Source organism: Plectropomus leopardus, chromosome 4 (assembly GCF_008729295.1).
Source record: "Plectropomus leopardus isolate mb chromosome 4, YSFRI_Pleo_2.0, whole genome shotgun sequence".
NCBI classification, from domain to species: domain Eukaryota; kingdom Metazoa; phylum Chordata; class Actinopteri; order Perciformes; family Serranidae; genus Plectropomus; species Plectropomus leopardus.
Genome location: NC_056466.1, coordinates 13,714,161 through 13,733,934, shown reverse-complemented (window position 1 = coordinate 13,733,934; position 19,774 = coordinate 13,714,161). Strand labels below are relative to the sequence as shown.

Below are 19,774 nucleotides of genomic sequence, written 5' to 3'. Positions count from 1 at the left end.
AGTAATCCATCCACTGACACACTATAGTAAATTCAGTTTCAACAGTTCATAGTATTCACACCAAACTCCATATCGACACATTTTAAAATGAAATTTAAAAAAAACAAAACATACAAAGCACAGCATGAACTTCTTACTCTCTTGATTTTAAGGAGCAATTCCAAACACCAAAACCCTGACTTCAATTCATCACTTTTGCTTTGCTTCACTTCATGTGTTGGACCTGATCTCCCCACCAGAGGTCACTGAACACGAGCCAAACGCAGTCTAATGTTCATATTCTGTCCACAAATGTGTCCATCAGTCTACCAAAAGAAATGTAGGCCTTTCTTGATTAGGTCTACTAAAATACTCATACGTACATTTCACGTTTTGGTGATTTCGAATTTGAGATTAAAGTGTAACAAAAGAGGGAAAAAAAGATATATTTATGTGACAGGGATGTGAGCCACGTTCTTTGTGTTCCTTAAAAAAAATCCAGCCCAACATTAGCCGTGGCCCCGGGATAAACATGTGATTAGTGAGGCTGGATCCTGCAGCCTCAGCATCAGCACCAGGCGTGAGAGAGGAGCAATTGCAGAGCTCCCACTCTGATCCTTTTTTCAGGTACCAAGAACATCCGAGATTCAACTCGTAACAAACATATGAGTAAACGCACAGTAAATTAATCGCATACTTTTAAAACATTAATGTCACTATAGATTTGTTGCAACTAGTTTGTATGGCAACGACATTTTGCGTGGCTGTAACCATTTGTAAATCATGATCTGGAGCGCACGCGTGGAAGACGACGCCCACTTTTTTTCCCCATAGACGTCGTTTATGCTGCGTAGACGATCTTTGTAGTGTGAAGATGACCCGCGCGGTCACTTTCACAAATATTTGCAGTCATAAAATACTAGTTGGCGTAATCGTGACTCAAGCTATAACTTCACACACATTAAATATTTCCCTAATGTGGCTCGCAGCGTTTTAGTTTGCTTCTCAAATCAACAACAACACAAGTAAACGACGTGTAATTAAAATGGACTACCCCATCCTGCCATATAGTGGTACAGTCTGTCGACGTCCTGCGCGGGAGCGGAAAACGTGCATCCGACTGTGGGGAGAAGGAGCGTTGTGTTTTCCTGGTAAGAATATATGTTGCAACACCACTTTACCGAAACACTAAAATATTGTGCTGTCTTACAGACATCTGCACTAATCAGAAGGTCAACTAAATTAAGAAGGACATGTAGTTTCGGTAACACTTAATAGCTAAAGCTAACTAGCTTGTGTTTGTTGACGAGGCGTTCTGCTCTTCTCACGTTTGTTAACTTCGCTTTTATGGACTGCCAAGTGTCAGGGAGATTACCTGGAGGGTATTCACTGTCTGTGTGTGATACAAGAGTGTTACTGTGAGTCTGAATACGACTGTCACGTTTGAATGAACTGTGGACTCCAGGGGATGTTGGTGGTGGTCAGGGGGAGGGGCACATGGCTGAGTAGATGCACTTTAATATTGATTGTGGGAATATCACAACAAATATGTGAATGTGTGTATTAAGTTATTTTTGTTTTTTGCCCCAGATTAATAATACGTTCAACATGACTCGAGATTGGAAACCTGGTGATCTGATCTTTGCAAAGATGAAGGGCTATCCACACTGGCCTGCACGAGTAAGTATGGGTCGTCACATCATAGGTTAATTTCTGCGCAGATATTTATTACATTAAACCCCTTTAAACCTGATCAAATTGGTTTGATTTCGTTGAGAAAGGGAGACGGCATTGAGAAACTTAAGAAGACATGTCTCAAAAAAGTTTTTAAAAAACAATAACAAAAATAACCTAAAAATATATATAATTTTTTTTCTGTAACAATTTTAATATAAAACCATTCTAATCATAAATATAGCTTTCAGGACTTTTTTTTCACTATTTTTTGTGATATATATATATTATATATAACTTTTTTGCTTATTTAAGGCATCTAAATGCAGCACAAAAAATCTGATATTGATACAAGTTTCAAGGGGTTAAAACTTGTGTATTTGACACCAAAATGTAGGTGCAAAAACCCATATGCCAAAAGGCAGCAAATAACCACATCCCCTGCACACTTAAACCACAGGCACAAACGAACAGTGCCTTAGCACACACCTGAGAAAAATTGCCTTTGAATGTTGATTTTGTCGTTAAGGGCTGCAGGTAAATAAAAAAATGTTCCTCTTTTTTTCTCCCAGATTGATGAAGTCCCAGACGGCGCTGTGAAGCCATCCAATATCAAGTTCCCCATCTTCTTCTTTGGCACCCATGAAACGTTAGTAACCGACTGCAAACTATTTTTGTCTTTATTTTGATGAACAAATAGACAGTACTGCAGGAAAAGCTTTGATCTGTTGTTATATGGTCAACTAAAACATATAAAGAAAACTAAATTGCCATTGAAAAACAGAGGGATTAAAGTAATTTGTGTACTAAAATGTGAGTTGTCTATGCAAGTGAAGAATCTGAAAGGGTTTCTTTAAACAAATACTATGCAAGATTTTCCTTAAAAACAATGTATAGCCTCATATATATCTTTTATTTAACCAAGTAAAAGACTCATGGAGATTTAAAATCTCTCTGACAAGAGTGACCTGGCCAAGAGGGCAGCTTAAAACATAGTTACAACAATAAATACAGACAATACAACTATCACACAATACAAAGAGCAAGCACAACCTCCAGTTAAAATGCAAAATAGGACAATCGGATACAAAAAATGTGCAGTTATCAATTTCAGTTAACATGTACAGTGGTGTATGCAGTACCCACAGCCATACAGATGTATTCCTTTCAGTCATCACTTAGGACCCACTAAAACATGTGGCAGCATATTTTTCTGTAAAGACTCTGCTTTCTGCCTGTATTTTCTTATTTTCTGTGTGCACCCACAAGGGTAAAAAAAAAAAAAACCCCACAAATATAGCAAGGAAAACGCCAAGCAAGAGTGAATTTGGAGTTGGCTTATACTTTCACTTTCTCTGACAAGTGTGATTACAAACAGTAACCCACAATTCTGCATAGCGTTCCTTTAAAATACATAAATGCTTGGTGAGCGGCTGAAATCAGACTACCTGTGTCTGTGTTCTGCTGTAAACACAGCAAGCAGCAGTAAAAGTGTTAAATTCTGGATTGTCTTCTTTCAAACAGAGCGTTTCTGGGCCCAAAAGATATCTTTCCGTACCAGCCCAACAAAGAGAAATATGCCAAGCCCAACAAGAGGAAAGGCTTCAACGAAGGATTGTGGGAGATTGAGAACAACCCAAAAGTTGAGCTCACTGCACCAAAGGTACATCTTTCTCTGCTGTATGTCCTCCAAAGACATTTTTCAGTGTTTAACCCACAGATGTCGGCCTGAGGCTCAGATAGACTATATCTCGTATCCTGATATACCTTTCGTCATTTAACAGTTTTATTGTGAATGCATTTGTGTATAATTTCCTCCTCTGGGTTTTTACCTGACTATTTAAATCTACAATAAATGTGTTTATATTTTTATCTGTTTTTAGCTACCTGAGAGAAAACAAAAATAGGTGGTTCAGAGCTTCCTTGTTAATGTGTTTTTGCCGATGTGTTTAATTTAAATGATTTTTTTGTTTGTTTTTGTTTTAAGCCGGTCCCCCCTGAATCTTTCCCTGAAAAAGATTCGGACAGCAGCCCAGAAGTCGAGGAGGAAGCAGATAACAAGGGATTAAAACCCAAAGTAAGTCTTTACTCTTTAAATGTGTCATTCACGAGTAAAGAATCGCACAGTCAGTCACTTCACTGCATTGACATGCTACCTGTTTGTTTTTGTGTTGTCAGCTTCTTTCTTTCTTTCTTTGCTGTTTTTCCTCGAATCTTTCTCTAAAGTTTGTCTGTGTCCTACGTAATTACATATCAGTGTAGGCAATAGTTTACTAAAATTATTGGTGTCATTTTGTATTAATACATTGTTGTACGCTAAGAGTAGTGTGTGGAACAGACGGATACTCGCTAACTTTTCTCCTTTGCAAGACTCGTTGACCCCACCGCACTGCGTCCTATGCTGTGTCTTGGGTGCATTCAGGTTCCAGGAAGTGAGGCTGAGAAGGAGAATGAGAGTGTGGAGGAGGAGGAGGAGGAGGAGGAGGAGGAGGAGGAAGGGTCTCTGATGTCTGAGCAGGGTCCTCAGAACCAGGATGTACGTACAATGCATGCTGGGATCCCATAAAGCGGCGCAGGTCGCCTCACCCCCTCCCCATTGGAAAGCATGTGACACTTGGTGGTTTTTCAAGCGGTGGTTTGTTTCTGTTTGACTCAGAGTTCTTGTCGGCAGCCACAAACATCCGTCGGTGCTTGGTGTTTTTATAAGAGTGCCTTCTCTGGGTTTTCTGTGTTAATGACACTGAGATGATAACCGATTATTTGAGAAAACACAAATGATTCACAAGATTAAATACTATAAGCTAAGCATGGCTGGCTCTGGATCAAATTGATTTAGGTTTGGGAAATGTGCGAAAGTAACAAAAAATAATTGGTTTCCTTCTTCTCTGTGTACCTCTCTGAGACCACCCCGACAACTTTAATTATTGCTTTTCATGTCCTGCCTTTCCCTGTCCACATATTCAAAAACCAATGTTGCAATTATTTGATTTTATTTCTGCATGGCTTTCTGTGTGCTTCGGAGAAAGGTAAGTTGTTTATGTGTTTAATGTCTTTTGCTCAGGATAAGACGGTCTCTTTTTATTTGACATTTCCCTTACTGTCTTTTTTTAGCAAGTCAACTGTACCCCAATTCCTCACTACATACACTAAGTATACCTAAAATCTCATAATGAATACTAAAAACATGCTGTTAATTTACACTATTGTTCTTCGACACATAAAGATGACATAGAAGCTGCTCACATTGCAAAAAAATTAAATAAACTTTGGATGCTGACACAAAAAGCTCCACACACAAAGATCTCACAAAACAAAACAAAACAAATATTAGAGCTCAAATTTGGCATTTTAAAGTCAGTTTAATTGACCCCTGATGGCATGTGTCATCCCTGTCCAATCATAGACATATAGCCAAGAGATAAAAATGGTTTTCACAGCACAATTTTAGTACAAAACATGTAATTATGTTGATTTCTTTTACCGTGTACAGTAAGTGTGTTTGGAATTTGGACACAGCATTTGTCAATGAAACACTGGCACACGGAGAGTAATATCATATGTAGACACTAGATGGTGTTATTGATCCACAAATATATATCACTTGTCAAAACGGACTGGATTAAACCATCCAAGACGAATGAATATTTGCAAATATAAAGAATTTCAATTGTCCACTGGCTTTCACTTTAGAAGATGCTGCTGTTAGGTTAAAGAGAACTACAAGACAGTCAGGATTGTAAGACTGAAATAAAATGTAACAAAGCGTGTTGCATTTTAGGGCTCAGCACAGAAAGAATCCACAGATGCTCCTAAAACTAAGAGAGGAAGAAAGAAAAAGGTAGGTAGTATTTTTTTAATGGTTTACAGTCGGTGGTCAGTGATCTATAAGAAATGGTTTTGAGAAAGTAATTTTTGTTATTTTATTTTCCAGAGTGATGCTGAGCAGGAGGCTGAAAAACAAGATGCTCCTGCGAGTCCTGTTAGTCCCTCAGGTAAGCAGTGTTCCCTGGGATTTTGGTACTAATAATGCAAAGAATTACACCACCCACAAAATGATCATTTGTGTGTTAATTACTCATTGTGTGTTACCTTGAATTCATTTAAAAAACGTTTTTCTTTCATGCCTCCACGATGATCAGAGAATCCAAAAAAAGCAACTGTTCTCAAAGAATTCAGGTCATTCAGGGCCGCATTTAACAACAGTGAATTTATATCAAAACATCTGTTCACAAACTGTCCTTCAACTCGTGCAGAATAGTCCAAGTCTCATTCATCCAGTTGTGTGTTCAGTATTTCCCAAACCATTTTGGTCAAAAGTATCAATATGAAACACTTCCACGTTCACCTTGGAGGCATGCGAGAAAAACAAATTTCTTCCTGAATTCAAGGTACCTCATGGTGAGTAACTGTTGTGCAAATGGTCATTTTGCAGGTGAAGTATTTTGTTAAGAAGATGCACAGATAGACAGGAAATGGATACATACATATACAAAAACTATGAAAGAATACATTAATCATAGCGACAAACATATTGCACGGTGGAATTGTAGGACATTTGCACTGTATAACATTTTTTATTTCAACTATAAGTAGAATTTAGCTCCCCTTTTTACATAAACTGTATTTATGGTGTGTCTGAGTTATTTTGTGTCCATGTACCAGGTGCAGAGGGTCCTAAACGAAGAGGCAGGAAGCCCAAAAGTGAGAAGTTACTGTTGCTCCAGCAGCAGGAACAGCAAGGCTCAGGAAATGAAATGTAACCACAGGAAAATGAACACACAACATACACACACATAGCAAAAATCTAACATAAGTCTGTGTGTCTTGACCACTACTTTTTGACAGGCTGAGAACAATCTGCTCCTGCTTGGAAGAAATTATGCTTATAATATTTATTTATGATGACAAGTTTGTTAAATTATCAACCCACAACCTCTTTAAAGACATTTTCTCTCACATTTAGGGACACTGCTGAGTCAGAGAGAAAGAGAAAAAGGGCAGCAGAGGACAAGTCCAAAGGCGGAGAGGAGGAGAAGAGGAAGAAGGAGGACAGCAAAGGAAAGGATGCAGAGGGAAAGGAGCCTGAAGCCAAGAAGAAGAAGAAGGACGAAGGCTCCTCAGGCTCTGACGATGAAGAGGCAGGTGTTCAGGACAACATGAAGCCTCCTTATTTGAAATCCATGTGAACAGTCAGTACAATGCTTTCATGCACATGATTTGTATTTCTTTTGACCTCAGAAAAACAAAGGCAGAAAGAAACACCAAAACTCAGAAGTGGACAAAGATGTGAGACGGCGGAAAGCAGATGAATTGAGAGAGTACGTATACATACAGAGACTGAAATGATGTTCATATGTTGCTTATTCTGGTCTCTGAAAATCCAACAGTAATTAAATTACAGTTATATGAAGAGAGACCTTAACATTCAAGAGGGAATAATCTAAATAGATTACATAAAAGGTATTTCAATTTGTAAATAACTTGAATGCAAAATTAAATAACAAAATATTTCACTCATCGGCTACTATTACGACATACATTCATTCAAACAATCATTAGGAGAGAATTGGATATATGTTTCTGAAAAAGTCTGGTTATTTTGTCTTTCAGGTCAAACAAAGACGACGGGAAAAAAAATGAAGAGAGGACAGGGGTCAAGAAGAAGGGTGACTATCATACTTCAAATATCAAAATGCAACTAGTCTGTAGGGCGTTGAATTAAAGTGTCGCAGTCATCAAGGCTCATGTTTGAGGAATGAGGCAGTCTTAAAATCTTCCTATACAAAGAAAAGAAAAGATTCTGTGTCAAGATGACTGTCATCAGTGCAGGTGAGTTAAATAAAGGACAAGAGAAAAGTTTTATTGTCATACAGTAATGAATTACACACTGAAAGTCCCCGTACAGTGTGTGTATCTGCTAATCTGTTTGGCGATCTGCCTAATACAAAAGCCTTCACATAAAGTTGCCTTTGCACTATAATTTCAGTTTGATGAAATTAAATACTGAGGTCATAGTGGAAATGAGGCTGATGCCATGGTGATGTGCAAAAAAGTGAAAAACAAAACACAACAGCAGGATAGTTAAATGCAAAATGAAAGTGTAACTGTAATATGGGACACGTGGATTTTGTTTGGGGTAGTAACCATGAACCACTGAGGTAATTTTAAAATAACCCTGTGTAGCTTTGCACGCCAGCTAACTGAAGCAAAGTGATCAGATGACCATCAGTTGAACCTTAAAAATGTGGTAATGTCATTTAAGATCACAAATTAATGTGCAGTGTTTTTTTCCCAGCCTGACTAAATGTGAGGTGGTCTTCCTGTTTGGTGACGTGAAGATTCATGTTAAGGCAGGGAGACCCAGTTTTATCCCTCAGTGTGACGTTGTAACAACTCTAGAAAAAGACAAGACACTTGTCTTTAGGACAAAAAGATAAAATGCCCTTTGTTTATGCACAAAGACTTTTTTTTGTACTATTACCAGTTTCTAGAAGCTCTCCTGTTTTTTTGGCTTTTCATTGTAACAACTCTTGAGGTTCTTGAATTTAGAGCTCAGTTCCTCAGCAGCTTTAAGTGACATTACAACAAATATTTTTCAAATTTACACCAATGTAAAAAGCTGTTGTATATTGCAAAATGGGTTTTTGAAACGGACAACTCCTGAATTAACCTGATTCAAGTTCCGTTAACACATTGATGTAAGCTCAACTATGTCCTTCATAATGCTTTCTTTTTTCTCGTCTTTTCCACAGAAATTTCAACTGACGTGAAGCTCCAGAGACTCCACAGTGAAATCAAGATTTCACTGAAAATTGACAACCCTGTAAGTTCTGCTTACCACTGTCAGATTATATCTTCTTGTCACATATTGGCATACAAATCCATCTTTCTTTGTTGACAGCTTTGTAAAGTAACATTTGTCAGTTCAGTGCCTGAACGGAAAAATGAACAATGACACAAAGCTCAGACCCTCATATTGACGCAGTGTTTCAGATTTCCATAAAATGCCGTGAAACTGAAGCAGGTGGATTCCTTTAATCTAAATTTGATTCATCTATAGAAATAAATGTTCCTCTTAGTTACAATATTTCATGTTTTAAAAAAGGAATATGTCCATCAGTGTAATTCATAATCTTTCCAACATGACCAAAGGAAAATGACATCGGTTTTCATTCATCTCGACATACACACAGAGAACTGTTTTTAATGCACCATAATTGAGTTTGATAATTTAATTTTTTTAACTTCTAAATGCCTACACATCTTTCTTGCTTGCTTCCATGCCCCATTTCCCCACGGCACCCTCCTTACCAGGATGTGAAGAAGTGCTTGGATGCATTAGATGAGATTGGTGCCCTTCAAGTGACGACGCAGCACCTTCAGAAACACAGCGAACTCATTGCTACGCTCAAAAAGGTATTCTCACACACACACAAATCCATTTAAAGTAACATTGTCAAATTGAGCAATTGAACTATGCCAGGGTGTGGGGTTAGGTACCGAACCTGGTACAGACCAAATTATATGGGTTCAAATTTTGGTACTTGAGAGCACATCTAAGGCCAAACAACAAAGGTTTGAAAGCACCCTTAAGTGAGAATAATTTTTTTAAAAAGAGCCAAAGTGCTGCACTTTGAAGCCTTAAAGCCAGCCCTAGAGCTCTGTGGCGCTGCCGAGATCAACTTCAGACAAGAGGTGGCCCCAAAGCCAGAAAGCTGGACACGGAGTCCCGCGGCTACTCCAACGGCTTCCCAGTGAGCCAGAACTATCGCTGCAGCACCGATCTGCCGCAATGGTTTGGGCATCTGGTCTCTTTTCTTTTCTACATTAACTTTGCCAATGCGAGTTCAAATGTTAACTTTACCCAACCCTGATGTGCATTTTTTATCCATGTTTTAGATTCGGAGATTCAAGGCCAGCCAGGACATCATGGACAAGGCCACCATGTTGTATAACAAGTTTAAGAGTATGTTTCTGGTCGGAGAGGGCGACTGTGTGCTCAGCCAGGTGCTTAACAAGTCTTTAGCTGAACAACGGCAGCACGAGGAGGCGAAGAAAGGAGCACTGAAGAGAGTGGAACAAGTCAAGGAAAACAACCCAGGTACTTTTTAGGTTTCAGTTATTTTCCTCACAAGTTGTTTTTAACACAGTTTAAAATTAATATTTAGAGCATATAATGTTTCTTTCTATTCCAGCTGCTTGTTTTAAGGTAGCATTTTGGTCACAGGGGTGCATGGTTTATCATTAAAGGATCTGACTGGTCCAAGGGATGATCATGACTCATGAACCAGTAAAGACTTGAACATGAGTAGTTGAGAGACTTTGATACATTGGCTCCCTCTGTTTGTGTTTTCAGTGGTGTTTCTTATGCCGATTTTGGATAACTGAACTGTGTGACCAGCTCACTGAAACTGCTGCTGTGTGTTAGTTGATACCACCACTTGATTTATTATCCCTTGTTAAATGAAATCTGAATTTTATCAGTACAAACTTGGTGTCACAAACTCTAAAATAGCTACAGTATGATCAGAGTTTTGAAGGGGCGGGTTGTGAGTACTCAAGAACTTTATTTGGACATCAGTGTTTTGAAAGTTTATATTTTTTGGACAGAACACAGTGATGTTACTGACGTACATGAATATCTGCACAGATCTATAACAAACAAGGTGGATCTGCGCAGCCACTTTATGTTCAACATTTTTGGTCAGACATCACTCGATCTGATGTTAAAGGCAGAATAGTGACCAGGCAGACATAAGAGTGATGTTTGGGAGTATTTCTACTAAATAAACCAAATAAATCTGCTGTGCAAGCTATGTAATGTTTAACTCTAACTCAAACTATCATCACTACAGTCTGTGCAGCGCAGAAAGGCAGGCAAATACTGTTGGATAGTCGTTTCAGAGCCAACTGACCTATCGCCAAGCCCCGCCTCCTTAGCTCACTTGGCCAAACAGTCGGAGCGCTGCCTAAACTGGCAATGGCGGCTGTCAGCATCAAAGACATGTCCAAAGATGCTGTACATAACGTCTGGGGACAGGCGCACCTTTTTTTCACACAGAAGCAATGAAAAGGGTCTTCACTATGCTGTGGTGTTAGCAATAGCCAGCTTTTGCTTTCTTTGTAACGTTAGAGCTAAGCTAACGTTAATGGTTTTCAGTTGGGTGGACTTCAATCACAACATTTTGCTACAGTAAACACTGATGTCCAGTTTTCAAAGAACAAAAAGACTACGGTGAACAGATGACTTGATGAGCTAATGTTACAAAGCTACAGTTGGCCATAACATTAGTAGCTATTAGCTAACTTAATTAACGTTACCTAGCAAAGTTTGCTGCGAGCTGACATTATACATGATGCTGCCAACATAATGTATGAGGTAATATATGTTTGTGACTTTACAGCAGATTTTCCTAACACTATGCTGCCTTACCTTAGAACAAATGTAGACATCCTTTTTTATCTTCTTAACGTAGCACGCAGTTTAATCCAAAGAGGACACTCTGCTCTGTTTATGTGAGGTTTAGGGAACGGGCTAAAATACGCTCCATTCCCAAGCCTCTCAGGATACCTCATGTCAGCGTTGCTTTTACCCCATACACATAGTTTGACCATTTTTTAAAGTTATAACTGCATAAATTTAAATAAAACTGCAGGGAAATCTAAATTTCTGATACTTCTGATGCTATAGAGATTTGAGTGCACTTTGTAGCTGTAGGATTGGACCGTGGCATTTGAGGGCGGGGCTAAGTGATGGGTCAATTTGCCAGTTTCTCATGTGAGTACTTGATGATAGTTTAATGCAAGCACCTGATTGCAGACATTATTTAAATTGTCTTTAAAAGTCTTTTTTTTTTCAAGCTGTTAGTATTTTAGCGCATCAGCACAGTTAGTATTGTCAGAGACGTCAAAGTCACCAGTTATTTCAGAAGGAAGTTATGTCTGCTGATTATTGGTAAATCAAGTATGACCAGCTGAGTCAAATATGAAAACCATCCAGACAGCAGAGACAATGAAGCTTTCACTCAGTTTATTTTATCCCCTCCCAGGAAGACATCACAGGATCTCTGTGGTTAGCATTCTCAGTAGAAACACAGAGTGTAATTAGAGGTCTGCAGCCACATCCTTGCTCTCTTGACTCACTTTATTAATACACGTAGTATACTTCTTACAAAATCAGTGGCACTGTGAAAGGTCTCTTTTTACAGCAAGGCATGTCAAATGGATGGAAAATCAAGTTTATCTCAGTAAGGTCTGGAGCTCGGCATGTGTCATCACATGCTCCTGTGAGTTCTCCTCTCAGCGGTGTTCTAGGTTGTGTAGTGACGCTCTCTCTGACTGAGTCTGCGTGTTTCTCTGTACTGCCTAAAGACAAGATGACAAATGGTGATACCAGCCCTGAGGAGAAGAGGCAGGAGACCGAGAGGGAGAAGCTTCCTGAGGACACATCAGTGGGAGAAAATCACAGGTAGTTTACCCAACGCATACACAAGAAAATGGCAGTCACATCAACAAACACATACAGTTACAGTGTAAAAGCCACAAAATTCAGGCATAAAGAGCACAAGAAATTGGCTATTTGCTATTGATTTGCAGGGGGCTGAGTCAGTGGCATTGACCTTTTACTTTTAATTAGATTTTTTGGAAAATGTTGGATAAATGGCACTCAACTCCAGGCCCATCGGTTCCCTCTGAAGATGTTCATTCAAGTACAAGTTTTTAGTTTCATTTTTAAAAGGGTCAGTCATTTCCCTAAATCAGCTGGGTATTGTAGTTTTCAGCAAATGTTACTGAAGCTACAGTAAACTATGTTTTGTTGGGGACTAAATGAAGCTGTGGATAAATGCATATTAGGTGCTGTAAGCATCAGGACACTGTATATGGGATTGACTCAAAATTAATTACAGTAACCATGTTCATTGTACTGAAGGTCACCCAGTGCAAGAGTGTGGCTCATTGTTTGTAGTGGTTTTTGGACAACAGTGGACATCTATGGCTCAGGACAAGAAGCTCTACCAGAGAGCCAAAACTGTCTTAATCTATTTCTTTACTCACTTTGACTGCAGTGCCCCAAAAGCTCAGGAAGAGTCAACCTGAGCATCTGACATACCTGAAGAAAAGAGAAGACGTTTGCTGCTGTTCTCGTGTCCAAACTGGGCTGACTGACTGTCCAGTTCCTTTGATGACTGATCATGATGACTGGTTTCCAGTTTACCCACTGTTTCTGTCAGTGATGCTGCTTAAAGGTTTCAGTACATCAAACCCATCCTCTCCCAAGACGAAGACTGACTGCATATTTTATTTTTTTTAACTTTATGTCACACCTGTTGAGTTTAATTAATATCTGTAAAAACTAAGAACTCGTAGCAGCACCTTAAACTTCAGGCATGCTCACAGAGACGAGGTTAGCACCATTTGGTCCCAATACTAATGTGGAGTAGATGATTTTGATTGTACTCTTGATTATTTCATTCTGCATTTAAGTAGTTTTTCATCATTACAGATTGATCTAAACGTCACTTACGGATTATGTGGAGTACAGAGGTTTAGCTGCATGTAGAAGCACCATTACTGAGTCTAATAGTATCTGCCTCATTAACACTTTAAAGATTCACAAACAGAAAATTTGCCAAATTTTCTCTGTGTTCCCGTGTCTGTTTTTAAAACATTCTGTTTTTAACATAGATGTAAATAAGAGTATTTTTGTGCCTGTCTGATGACCTGTTTCAGCATCCAATAATAAAGTAGTGCATAAAGTACTTTTCTTTGTTTTTAATCAGATTCACTGTTTGCACAGAAATCATGTGGTAATTTCAAATATTGTTGTTTTTTTAGAACACACAGATCTGGACACTAGACATCTTTCTTTGATTCTCTAGTGTTGGATTTTTAAATTATTGCTGAACTGCCTGTTCCACCACCAGGGTTACTCCTGTGTCATATTACTGTTGATACAAAGTCTCATTTGTCCCTTTATCCCAAAAGCTTCTCACTACATGAATCAAAGGGCTTCTGTTATTTTACAAGATTTTTCTCAACAGTTTGAAGTGAGTGGGACTCAATTGGAAAATGGGGATATATGAATGTACCCCAATAAGGTAGTGGCAGTATATTAATCAATACCTGATGACTCTTGTCTTTGTTGCCACTGCAGTGTTGCAGCTAAGACCACCTTAACAAAGACCAGAGCAGTCTGAGTACCAAACTTAATAAAATGTGAAACCTGTAAACCATATGCAGCCCTTAAAATAAATCTGATGGATCCACACTCTCATAAAAACAACCCACAGAAAAAAATGAACTCTTTGATTGCCGTACTGTATATGTTAGCATGTTCATGTATACCACAAGAGATGTCTCGATAATCTAATGAAAAGGCTTCGCAGAGGTAAAATTTAAAATGTGGGAATTTTCCTTTGTTTTGTATGAACAAAAAAATACACTAAGGAGCTGAAATCAACTTCACCATTTTCATTCATTGCTCATTTTTTTTGCAAAGTCAGTTCACTGATGTCACTGCAGTTGTGGTTTTGACTGGGCTGAGACTGAGTAAAAAACTAAAACTGTGTTTCCAAACTTAACTTGGATTTTTGGGTAATTTTGCATTTGGTAGCGAGTACGTTGTCTAATGTGTAAACTTTGAAACAGAGTTTTCAGGATGGGATGGGTCAAAAGAGCTGACGTTTAATAATTTGATGACTAAGACATGCAAAAAAAGCTCTCACGTGAAATTCATTCGTTTTCCAGTAAATGTTACTGTTTATTTCAAACAAAAAAAGTGTCCAAAATCAAAGCATTATTGTCCAAAAACAGTTTCTTTTTGAACCAAACAAACATTTCCAATATATCAAAACATTTCTCCCTGAAATATAAAACATTTAACTGTATTATACAGCATTAATCTGAGCAGCTCACCAAAGAGCAGCATTAGTTAAATGCACCTCGGTCTACGTAGGGATAAGCCTGGAAATCTCCCAGCTTGTTGCCTTGAGCGTCATAGTGCAGCATCCGGAAGCACTTGTCACAGAAGAGACACGGGTCACTCGGAGCAAACTGGTCGTTGGTGGTAAACCATCTGGAAAGAGTCCGGGGTGTTAAATTTGTACTCACAGTTTGAGAAAGCTGTTAATGCATCAGAGACTTTTACACACCTTCCAATGAAGACGTGGCAGACGGCACACTTCTGGGTAGTGATCCTGTGCTTGTGAGTGAGGAGTGGATACAGCGTCTTGTCCAGGCAGTCCTTCTTATGGGTCAGTCTGTAACGTGTCAAAAGACAGGAAAAAGGCTCAGTTTCTTAAGAGCGTGAATGATAACAGCAAAGATTTATCTCACATTTGTGACACTAAAAGCTGCTTTCAGGCAAACAATAAATTGGTTCCACTATTTAGGCATCTACACGTGCTATAAAGTCTTGTGAGAGCAGTCAAATCCTGTCTGACAACGAGGAGCTTTATTTAAAAATCCTGAATTCATAATACAGAGATTCAGAGAGCATCATGTTGCAGACGATCGGCCCACAAACAAACCGCCATATAAAATTGTTGTAGGAGTATAGTTTGTTTAAGCAGAGGGTATGATCTGGGCATTTTCTATACCAACATTTGCTTCCAACTCAGAACAAGCACCTTATTCATGATTATAGTAGCATCAAGATAAAATGACCCTTGAAACTGTATCAGTAGTTTAATATGGCTTCAAGATGAACCTGACAACACGTTCTTGTACAAGTACATGTCCAGATGTGTCTCATATTGGCACAACAGCAGTAAAAGAAAAAAAATATTGTTGAGATGAGCAAGCAGCACAAAAACATGCGTTTGGTTTAAATAATTAAAATTAAGCTATGGTGTTGGATGTAATTTTTGTCAGTATTTCCAGGAGACAGATGAGAGATAAAGGGGGGATGTGAAGTTGATGTAAGTGCTCTTGACTTTCATACTACTCTCTGCAGCTGCAGACATGCAGGCAGCGGCACAGAGGGAGAGAGAGACCGCGCCATAGGGTGAAGAAGTGGTGAATTTACAGCGCACTGCAAGTCAATACGACACCACCTCTGGCTTTTCTTGATATCTATCTATAGAACTGAAAAGCTCTTGAACAACAAACTGGAAAAAACACAACAGCGCTGACCTAACGTCTGTGATGATGATGAGATGTTCGCAGTCTCCCTGATGACAGTAGAGGTACGGGAAGCCGACTTTCACTTTCAGATCCACAAATCGTGTGTCCTCCATCTTGGCCTGGCTGTAGGGTGGGAAGTTTCGGGCCTTTGCCCATTCAATAATAGTCCTGTATCGTAAATATGCAGAGGATAAATTATGAGATCATCAAAGACATGTCTGTTCAAGTTACAAGTGACAGTAAATTTCAACTGTCCGGTAGCTTCCGTGTTTTCTTGGATTAAACCTGAGAATATTTTTAGTTTTGTGGTAAAGCCATCGCATCGTTTTTCCAAGGACGATTTCACAGCTCAAGTCGATTATTTCAGTGTGTGGATGGGGGTGCAAAGTTATGCATCTAATAATTCTAACCGCTTTTTCAAACCTGATAACAAGCGTGATTAATTATTTTAGAAAATTTGGCTCCAGTTGGCATCTAGTTCTGAAAAGGAATCACAAGGAGTCAAAAGATAGCCTTTGAAACCAAGAGGTCCTTGTTCATGCTACCATGATTAACTGATTGCATCAGCAGCGGTGTTAACAGTTCCACAGTGATATTTTGTTGAACTTTGGTCCATAAAGTTCATGGCCTGCCGATTGTGCACTGATCGATATTTTGATGAGCTTCCAAAGGTCTAGACTCCCTTTTTGAAAAACTTGAAAAAACAGTAAAATATTTCTTAAACTTTAGTTTCCCAACAAAAGAAAATAAATTTCATCAAAATTAACTATTTTAATGACACTGACGTCATATCGTGCAATGACTTAGGCGACAATGCACTTTAATCCTGCTGCTGACATTTATTTAAACATACATATATATATATAAGACACACTTAATATTTTCTTTTTTTATGCTTCCAGTTATTTGTTCACTGTTTATTTATGGTTTTTAGGTTTCATTTCATATTTTACTACATTTGTGTACTGCTGTCAGCCTAAGAGGGACCAAACATAATTTTGTTGTACATCTACAATGACAAAGTGTCTTATGTCTCATTGTTTTACAAATAATATCATGCTATCGCAAATTGTGGTTATAATGGAGACATAAAACACCATGTAAAACAGTATCTTGTATCTTTTATTTCATATAATCAGGAATTTTTCTTATCATGTTAAAAACTATACTGGTATTATCATGTGATATGACACACCCCTGCAGGAGAGTGGCATAATTCCTCTGATCTGTGAAAGAAAGCCAATAAATGAACAGGCAAAGGGGGAATCTCAGCCAAACAGAAGTTAACCTCTGCGGCTGATTACGGCATTAGGAGCTTATCTTCACCAATTATTCGACTAATCGGGAGTTACATCACTTACATGCTGATGTCCTGACACTCCGGGTATCTCATGTCATTATAGAAAACGCCTTCCAAGTAAAAGAAAGCTGATTTGTAATGATCCTGAAAAAAGAACAAACGTGAAAATATCAGCTCTAGATTTTAAGAGTTGCAAACACTGACAGGAACAATTCTACAGAGTAGACACTTTTAAAAGTACGTTGAGAGGTACATAATAATCATGTTGAGGTCTTGCTTGTGATTTCAGATGAATTGTACGTGTGCTCACTTTGCTGATGAAGTCTGGCGCGATGTCCGGCGTGTGGCTGAACTCTCCGCACACTTGCAAGTCGCTGACACAGCAGATGGCGTCCCTGAGCTCTGCCAGGGTGTGGGAGCCCGTCATCAGGAGAGTTATGTGAGGTCTGACGTAGCTAAACTGAGAGGGGAATGAAAGGAAAGTGTTCGGACCACGGAGAACATCATATTGTCATATTTTGAGGGTTTCTGGCACCCTGAGAGGGGTGAAAACTCACTTTCTCATAAATAGCCGGGTAGTAGACATTGATGGTTAGAATGACTTCTCCTTCAGGGATCATGTCGGACACCTCCTCTGGTTTCCTACCGACAGTTAAACGCTCCTGGGAATGACACAGGGAATGTATTACACTAAAACGCAAGAAAGATTACACGTGTGGCATCTCCCTCGATGACATAACAATAAGTTTTGTACTCCAATAGACCCACCAGTTCATCTGCGTAGAGGTCGTGTCTGTTCTTGTTGACTTTCAGAGTAGCTCTGTAATCTTGTTTCTTTTTTCTTTGACTGTTAAAAACAAATCACAGAGCATTTCATTTGTTTGCATGCTTTGGTTCATCCGAGACACAATATAGCTTGTAACAAATGAGGAAGAATCATACATGAGTGTTTTCAGCGTTGGGTCTGGAGGAACAACTTCTGGATCAGCCTGCTGGTCCTCAGGATGGCAACGGAGTGAGTCAGGACTTGAAAGGTAACAACAGAAACAGAGTCATGTAATGAGACTGTAAACGTGATAAATACTGTCAAAAGGAAGCCTTTAATAGACTAACAAAATACTATTTCCTTTATTACAATATACTGTAGCACAGGAAGCAATATGCATAGTATAGTCAGTTTACATTCACACCGTAAATCATGCTAAAACAATTTTAAATGCATAAAAGTCGTAGTTTTGGCATTTGCTTTCTGTTGATCATTGTCTTCACTTGAAGAAAACTGAAATTACAAAAAAATAGCTTTCAAAATGTCATACAACACCCAACATTGTTACTCACACCCGCTGTCTGGTGTATCTTGGTGTTATCACTTTAATCTTAAAGTAAATATTAATGCACATTAGAGCACACCTACAGATGATGGTGAAATCTTTGGTTTTGTGCTGGAGTTTGTTATATTCCAAATTCTACATACTGACAGAAATACTTTAATTTTTTATTTTAAATGCATATTGGTTCCAAATATAGGTTATCGGTCCCATTAACTACTAATAATCACTGTCAGTATCGGCCCTGAAAAACAATATCGGCCGATCCCTAGTATCGATTCTAGTCGATTGTTTTGGTGATATTTCGTGATGCTCTGTGAAACTTTTTATAAGCAGGGAGACAGAAAATGTAGAGAGTCACGGGAGAAAAAAGTTGTATGCGACACAATTCACGTTTCCTCTTTAAAAACGGTTTAAACAGTTGTTACACGTTAAGTGTACGCTGGTGTAACGTTGACGCTACCTGCAGACGGACTTGAGGTCAGCCATGGTCTCCGCACTGAGCCCCATCTCCTCAGCAAAGTTAGCATCAAACGCGTCCTCGTCCTCGTGCTGGTAGGAGTAGTCACTCGGCTTCAGTCTGTTCAGCCACTCTTTTTTAAAAGAGTCGATATGAAATATTTTGGTGTTCACGTCAATGTATTCGTAATCTGGGATGTTTGTGTTTGGGTCTGTCGTAGGTTTGGACGGCGCCGCCATGTTTTCCTGGATGACTACACATGAGCGCTGAGGACCATGGGTAATGTAGTTTTTACCACTAGTGGCATTGTTTGGGGGCTTAAAAATAACAACTTTAATATCAAATATTTTTCCTTTTTTTCCCCCACCCTTCAGACACTTTTTCTCACGTTTCATGGTTCAAAATAACGTTTATCTCCAGCTTCATTTTTCTTTCATTGTCAAACTATTCCCTTACTTATATAATTGTAAAAATTTGTGTATTTCTGATATTATTTTTGTACCATCACTTTCTTCCATTATCCTGCTTTTTAAATAGTTCTATAGGAGTTGGTGGGCCCTTAGCGATGTCCCAGTCCCTATTTGACATTAAGTAATTCATCAATTGTGAATATCTATAAAAAAAATCTTTGGATTAGACCAAAATTATCCCATATTTCCTTCAATGATGTAACATTTCCTCTGCAAATTAAAAGAAAGTTTGGAAGGCAACATTTATTTTAGCATTTTTTACAAAATGCACTATTCAAGTCAAGTCAAGGTTTGTTAAAGCCCGGTATGACAAAGTAGGCTATGTCCAGATGGGCTGTACAGTGAATAAATCAGTCATTACATAAGAATGTGAAAGTTAGATAATTTAGTCTTTAGTCTTTAGTCTTTAATTTAATTTACATATAAAATGTTGTCACTT

At 38.6% G+C, this 19,774-nt stretch overlaps 2 protein-coding genes across 4 annotated transcripts; one reads left to right on the top strand and one right to left on the bottom strand.

Moving 5' to 3' along the window:
• Positions 1-1,056: 1,056 nt before the first annotated feature.
• psip1a (PC4 and SFRS1 interacting protein 1a) lies at positions 1,057-13,400 on the top strand. Of its 3 annotated transcripts, none has more exons than XM_042485892.1 (17): positions 1,057-1,130; positions 1,570-1,659; positions 2,226-2,302; positions 3,178-3,316; positions 3,641-3,730; positions 4,076-4,189; positions 5,432-5,491; positions 5,585-5,645; positions 6,316-6,409; positions 6,617-6,791; positions 6,892-6,971; positions 7,264-7,319; positions 8,406-8,476; positions 8,968-9,069; positions 9,553-9,754; positions 12,025-12,121; positions 12,720-13,400. In XM_042485892.1, exons 2-17 carry the CDS (start codon positions 1,588-1,590, stop codon positions 12,748-12,750), a joined length of 1,521 nt encoding a protein of 506 aa, XP_042341826.1. In that variant the 5' UTR covers positions 1,057-1,130; positions 1,570-1,587; the 3' UTR covers positions 12,751-13,400. The 3 variants fall into 3 exon arrangements, with proteins under 3 accessions (XP_042341826.1, XP_042341825.1, XP_042341824.1); XM_042485890.1 differs by lacking the exon at positions 1,057-1,130 and adding an exon at positions 1,329-1,397; XM_042485891.1 differs by lacking the exon at positions 4,076-4,189 and having other exon boundaries at positions 1,081-1,130.
• Positions 13,401-14,472: 1,072 nt separating this feature from the next.
• Positions 14,473-19,118, bottom strand: snapc3 (small nuclear RNA activating complex, polypeptide 3). The gene is made up of 9 exons (XM_042485614.1): positions 18,869-19,118; positions 18,020-18,103; positions 17,846-17,924; positions 17,635-17,739; positions 17,388-17,537; positions 17,139-17,221; positions 15,787-15,945; positions 14,805-14,912; positions 14,473-14,728 (listed from the first exon to the last, which is right to left on the bottom strand). Exons 1-9 carry the CDS (start codon positions 19,102-19,104, stop codon positions 14,581-14,583), a joined length of 1,152 nt encoding a protein of 383 aa, XP_042341548.1. The 5' UTR covers positions 19,105-19,118; the 3' UTR covers positions 14,473-14,580.
• Between the last annotated feature and the right edge of the window lie 656 nt (positions 19,119-19,774).

Bases quoted from the DNA above. Each gene is read 5' to 3' on its own strand.
- snapc3 (XM_042485614.1), bottom strand. From the start codon at position 19,104: ATGGCGGCGCCGTCCAAACCTACGACAGACCCAAACACAAACATCCCA. The intron at 18,104-18,868 runs GTAGCGTCAACG...TTACCTTTCAAG, and splicing joins GACCTCAAGTCCGTCTGCAG to TCCTGACTCACTCCGTTGCC. The intron at 17,740-17,845 runs GTGGGTCTATTG...TGTCATTCCCAG, and splicing joins ACCTCTACGCAGATGAACTG to GAGCGTTTAACTGTCGGTAG.
- psip1a (XM_042485892.1), top strand. From the start codon at position 1,588: ATGACTCGAGATTGGAAACCTGGTGATCTGATCTTTGCAAAGATGAAG. The intron at 7,320-8,405 runs GTGACTATCATA...TCTTTTCCACAG, and splicing joins GACAGGGGTCAAGAAGAAGG to AAATTTCAACTGACGTGAAG. The intron at 8,477-8,967 runs GTAAGTTCTGCT...CCTCCTTACCAG, and splicing joins CACTGAAAATTGACAACCCT to GATGTGAAGAAGTGCTTGGA.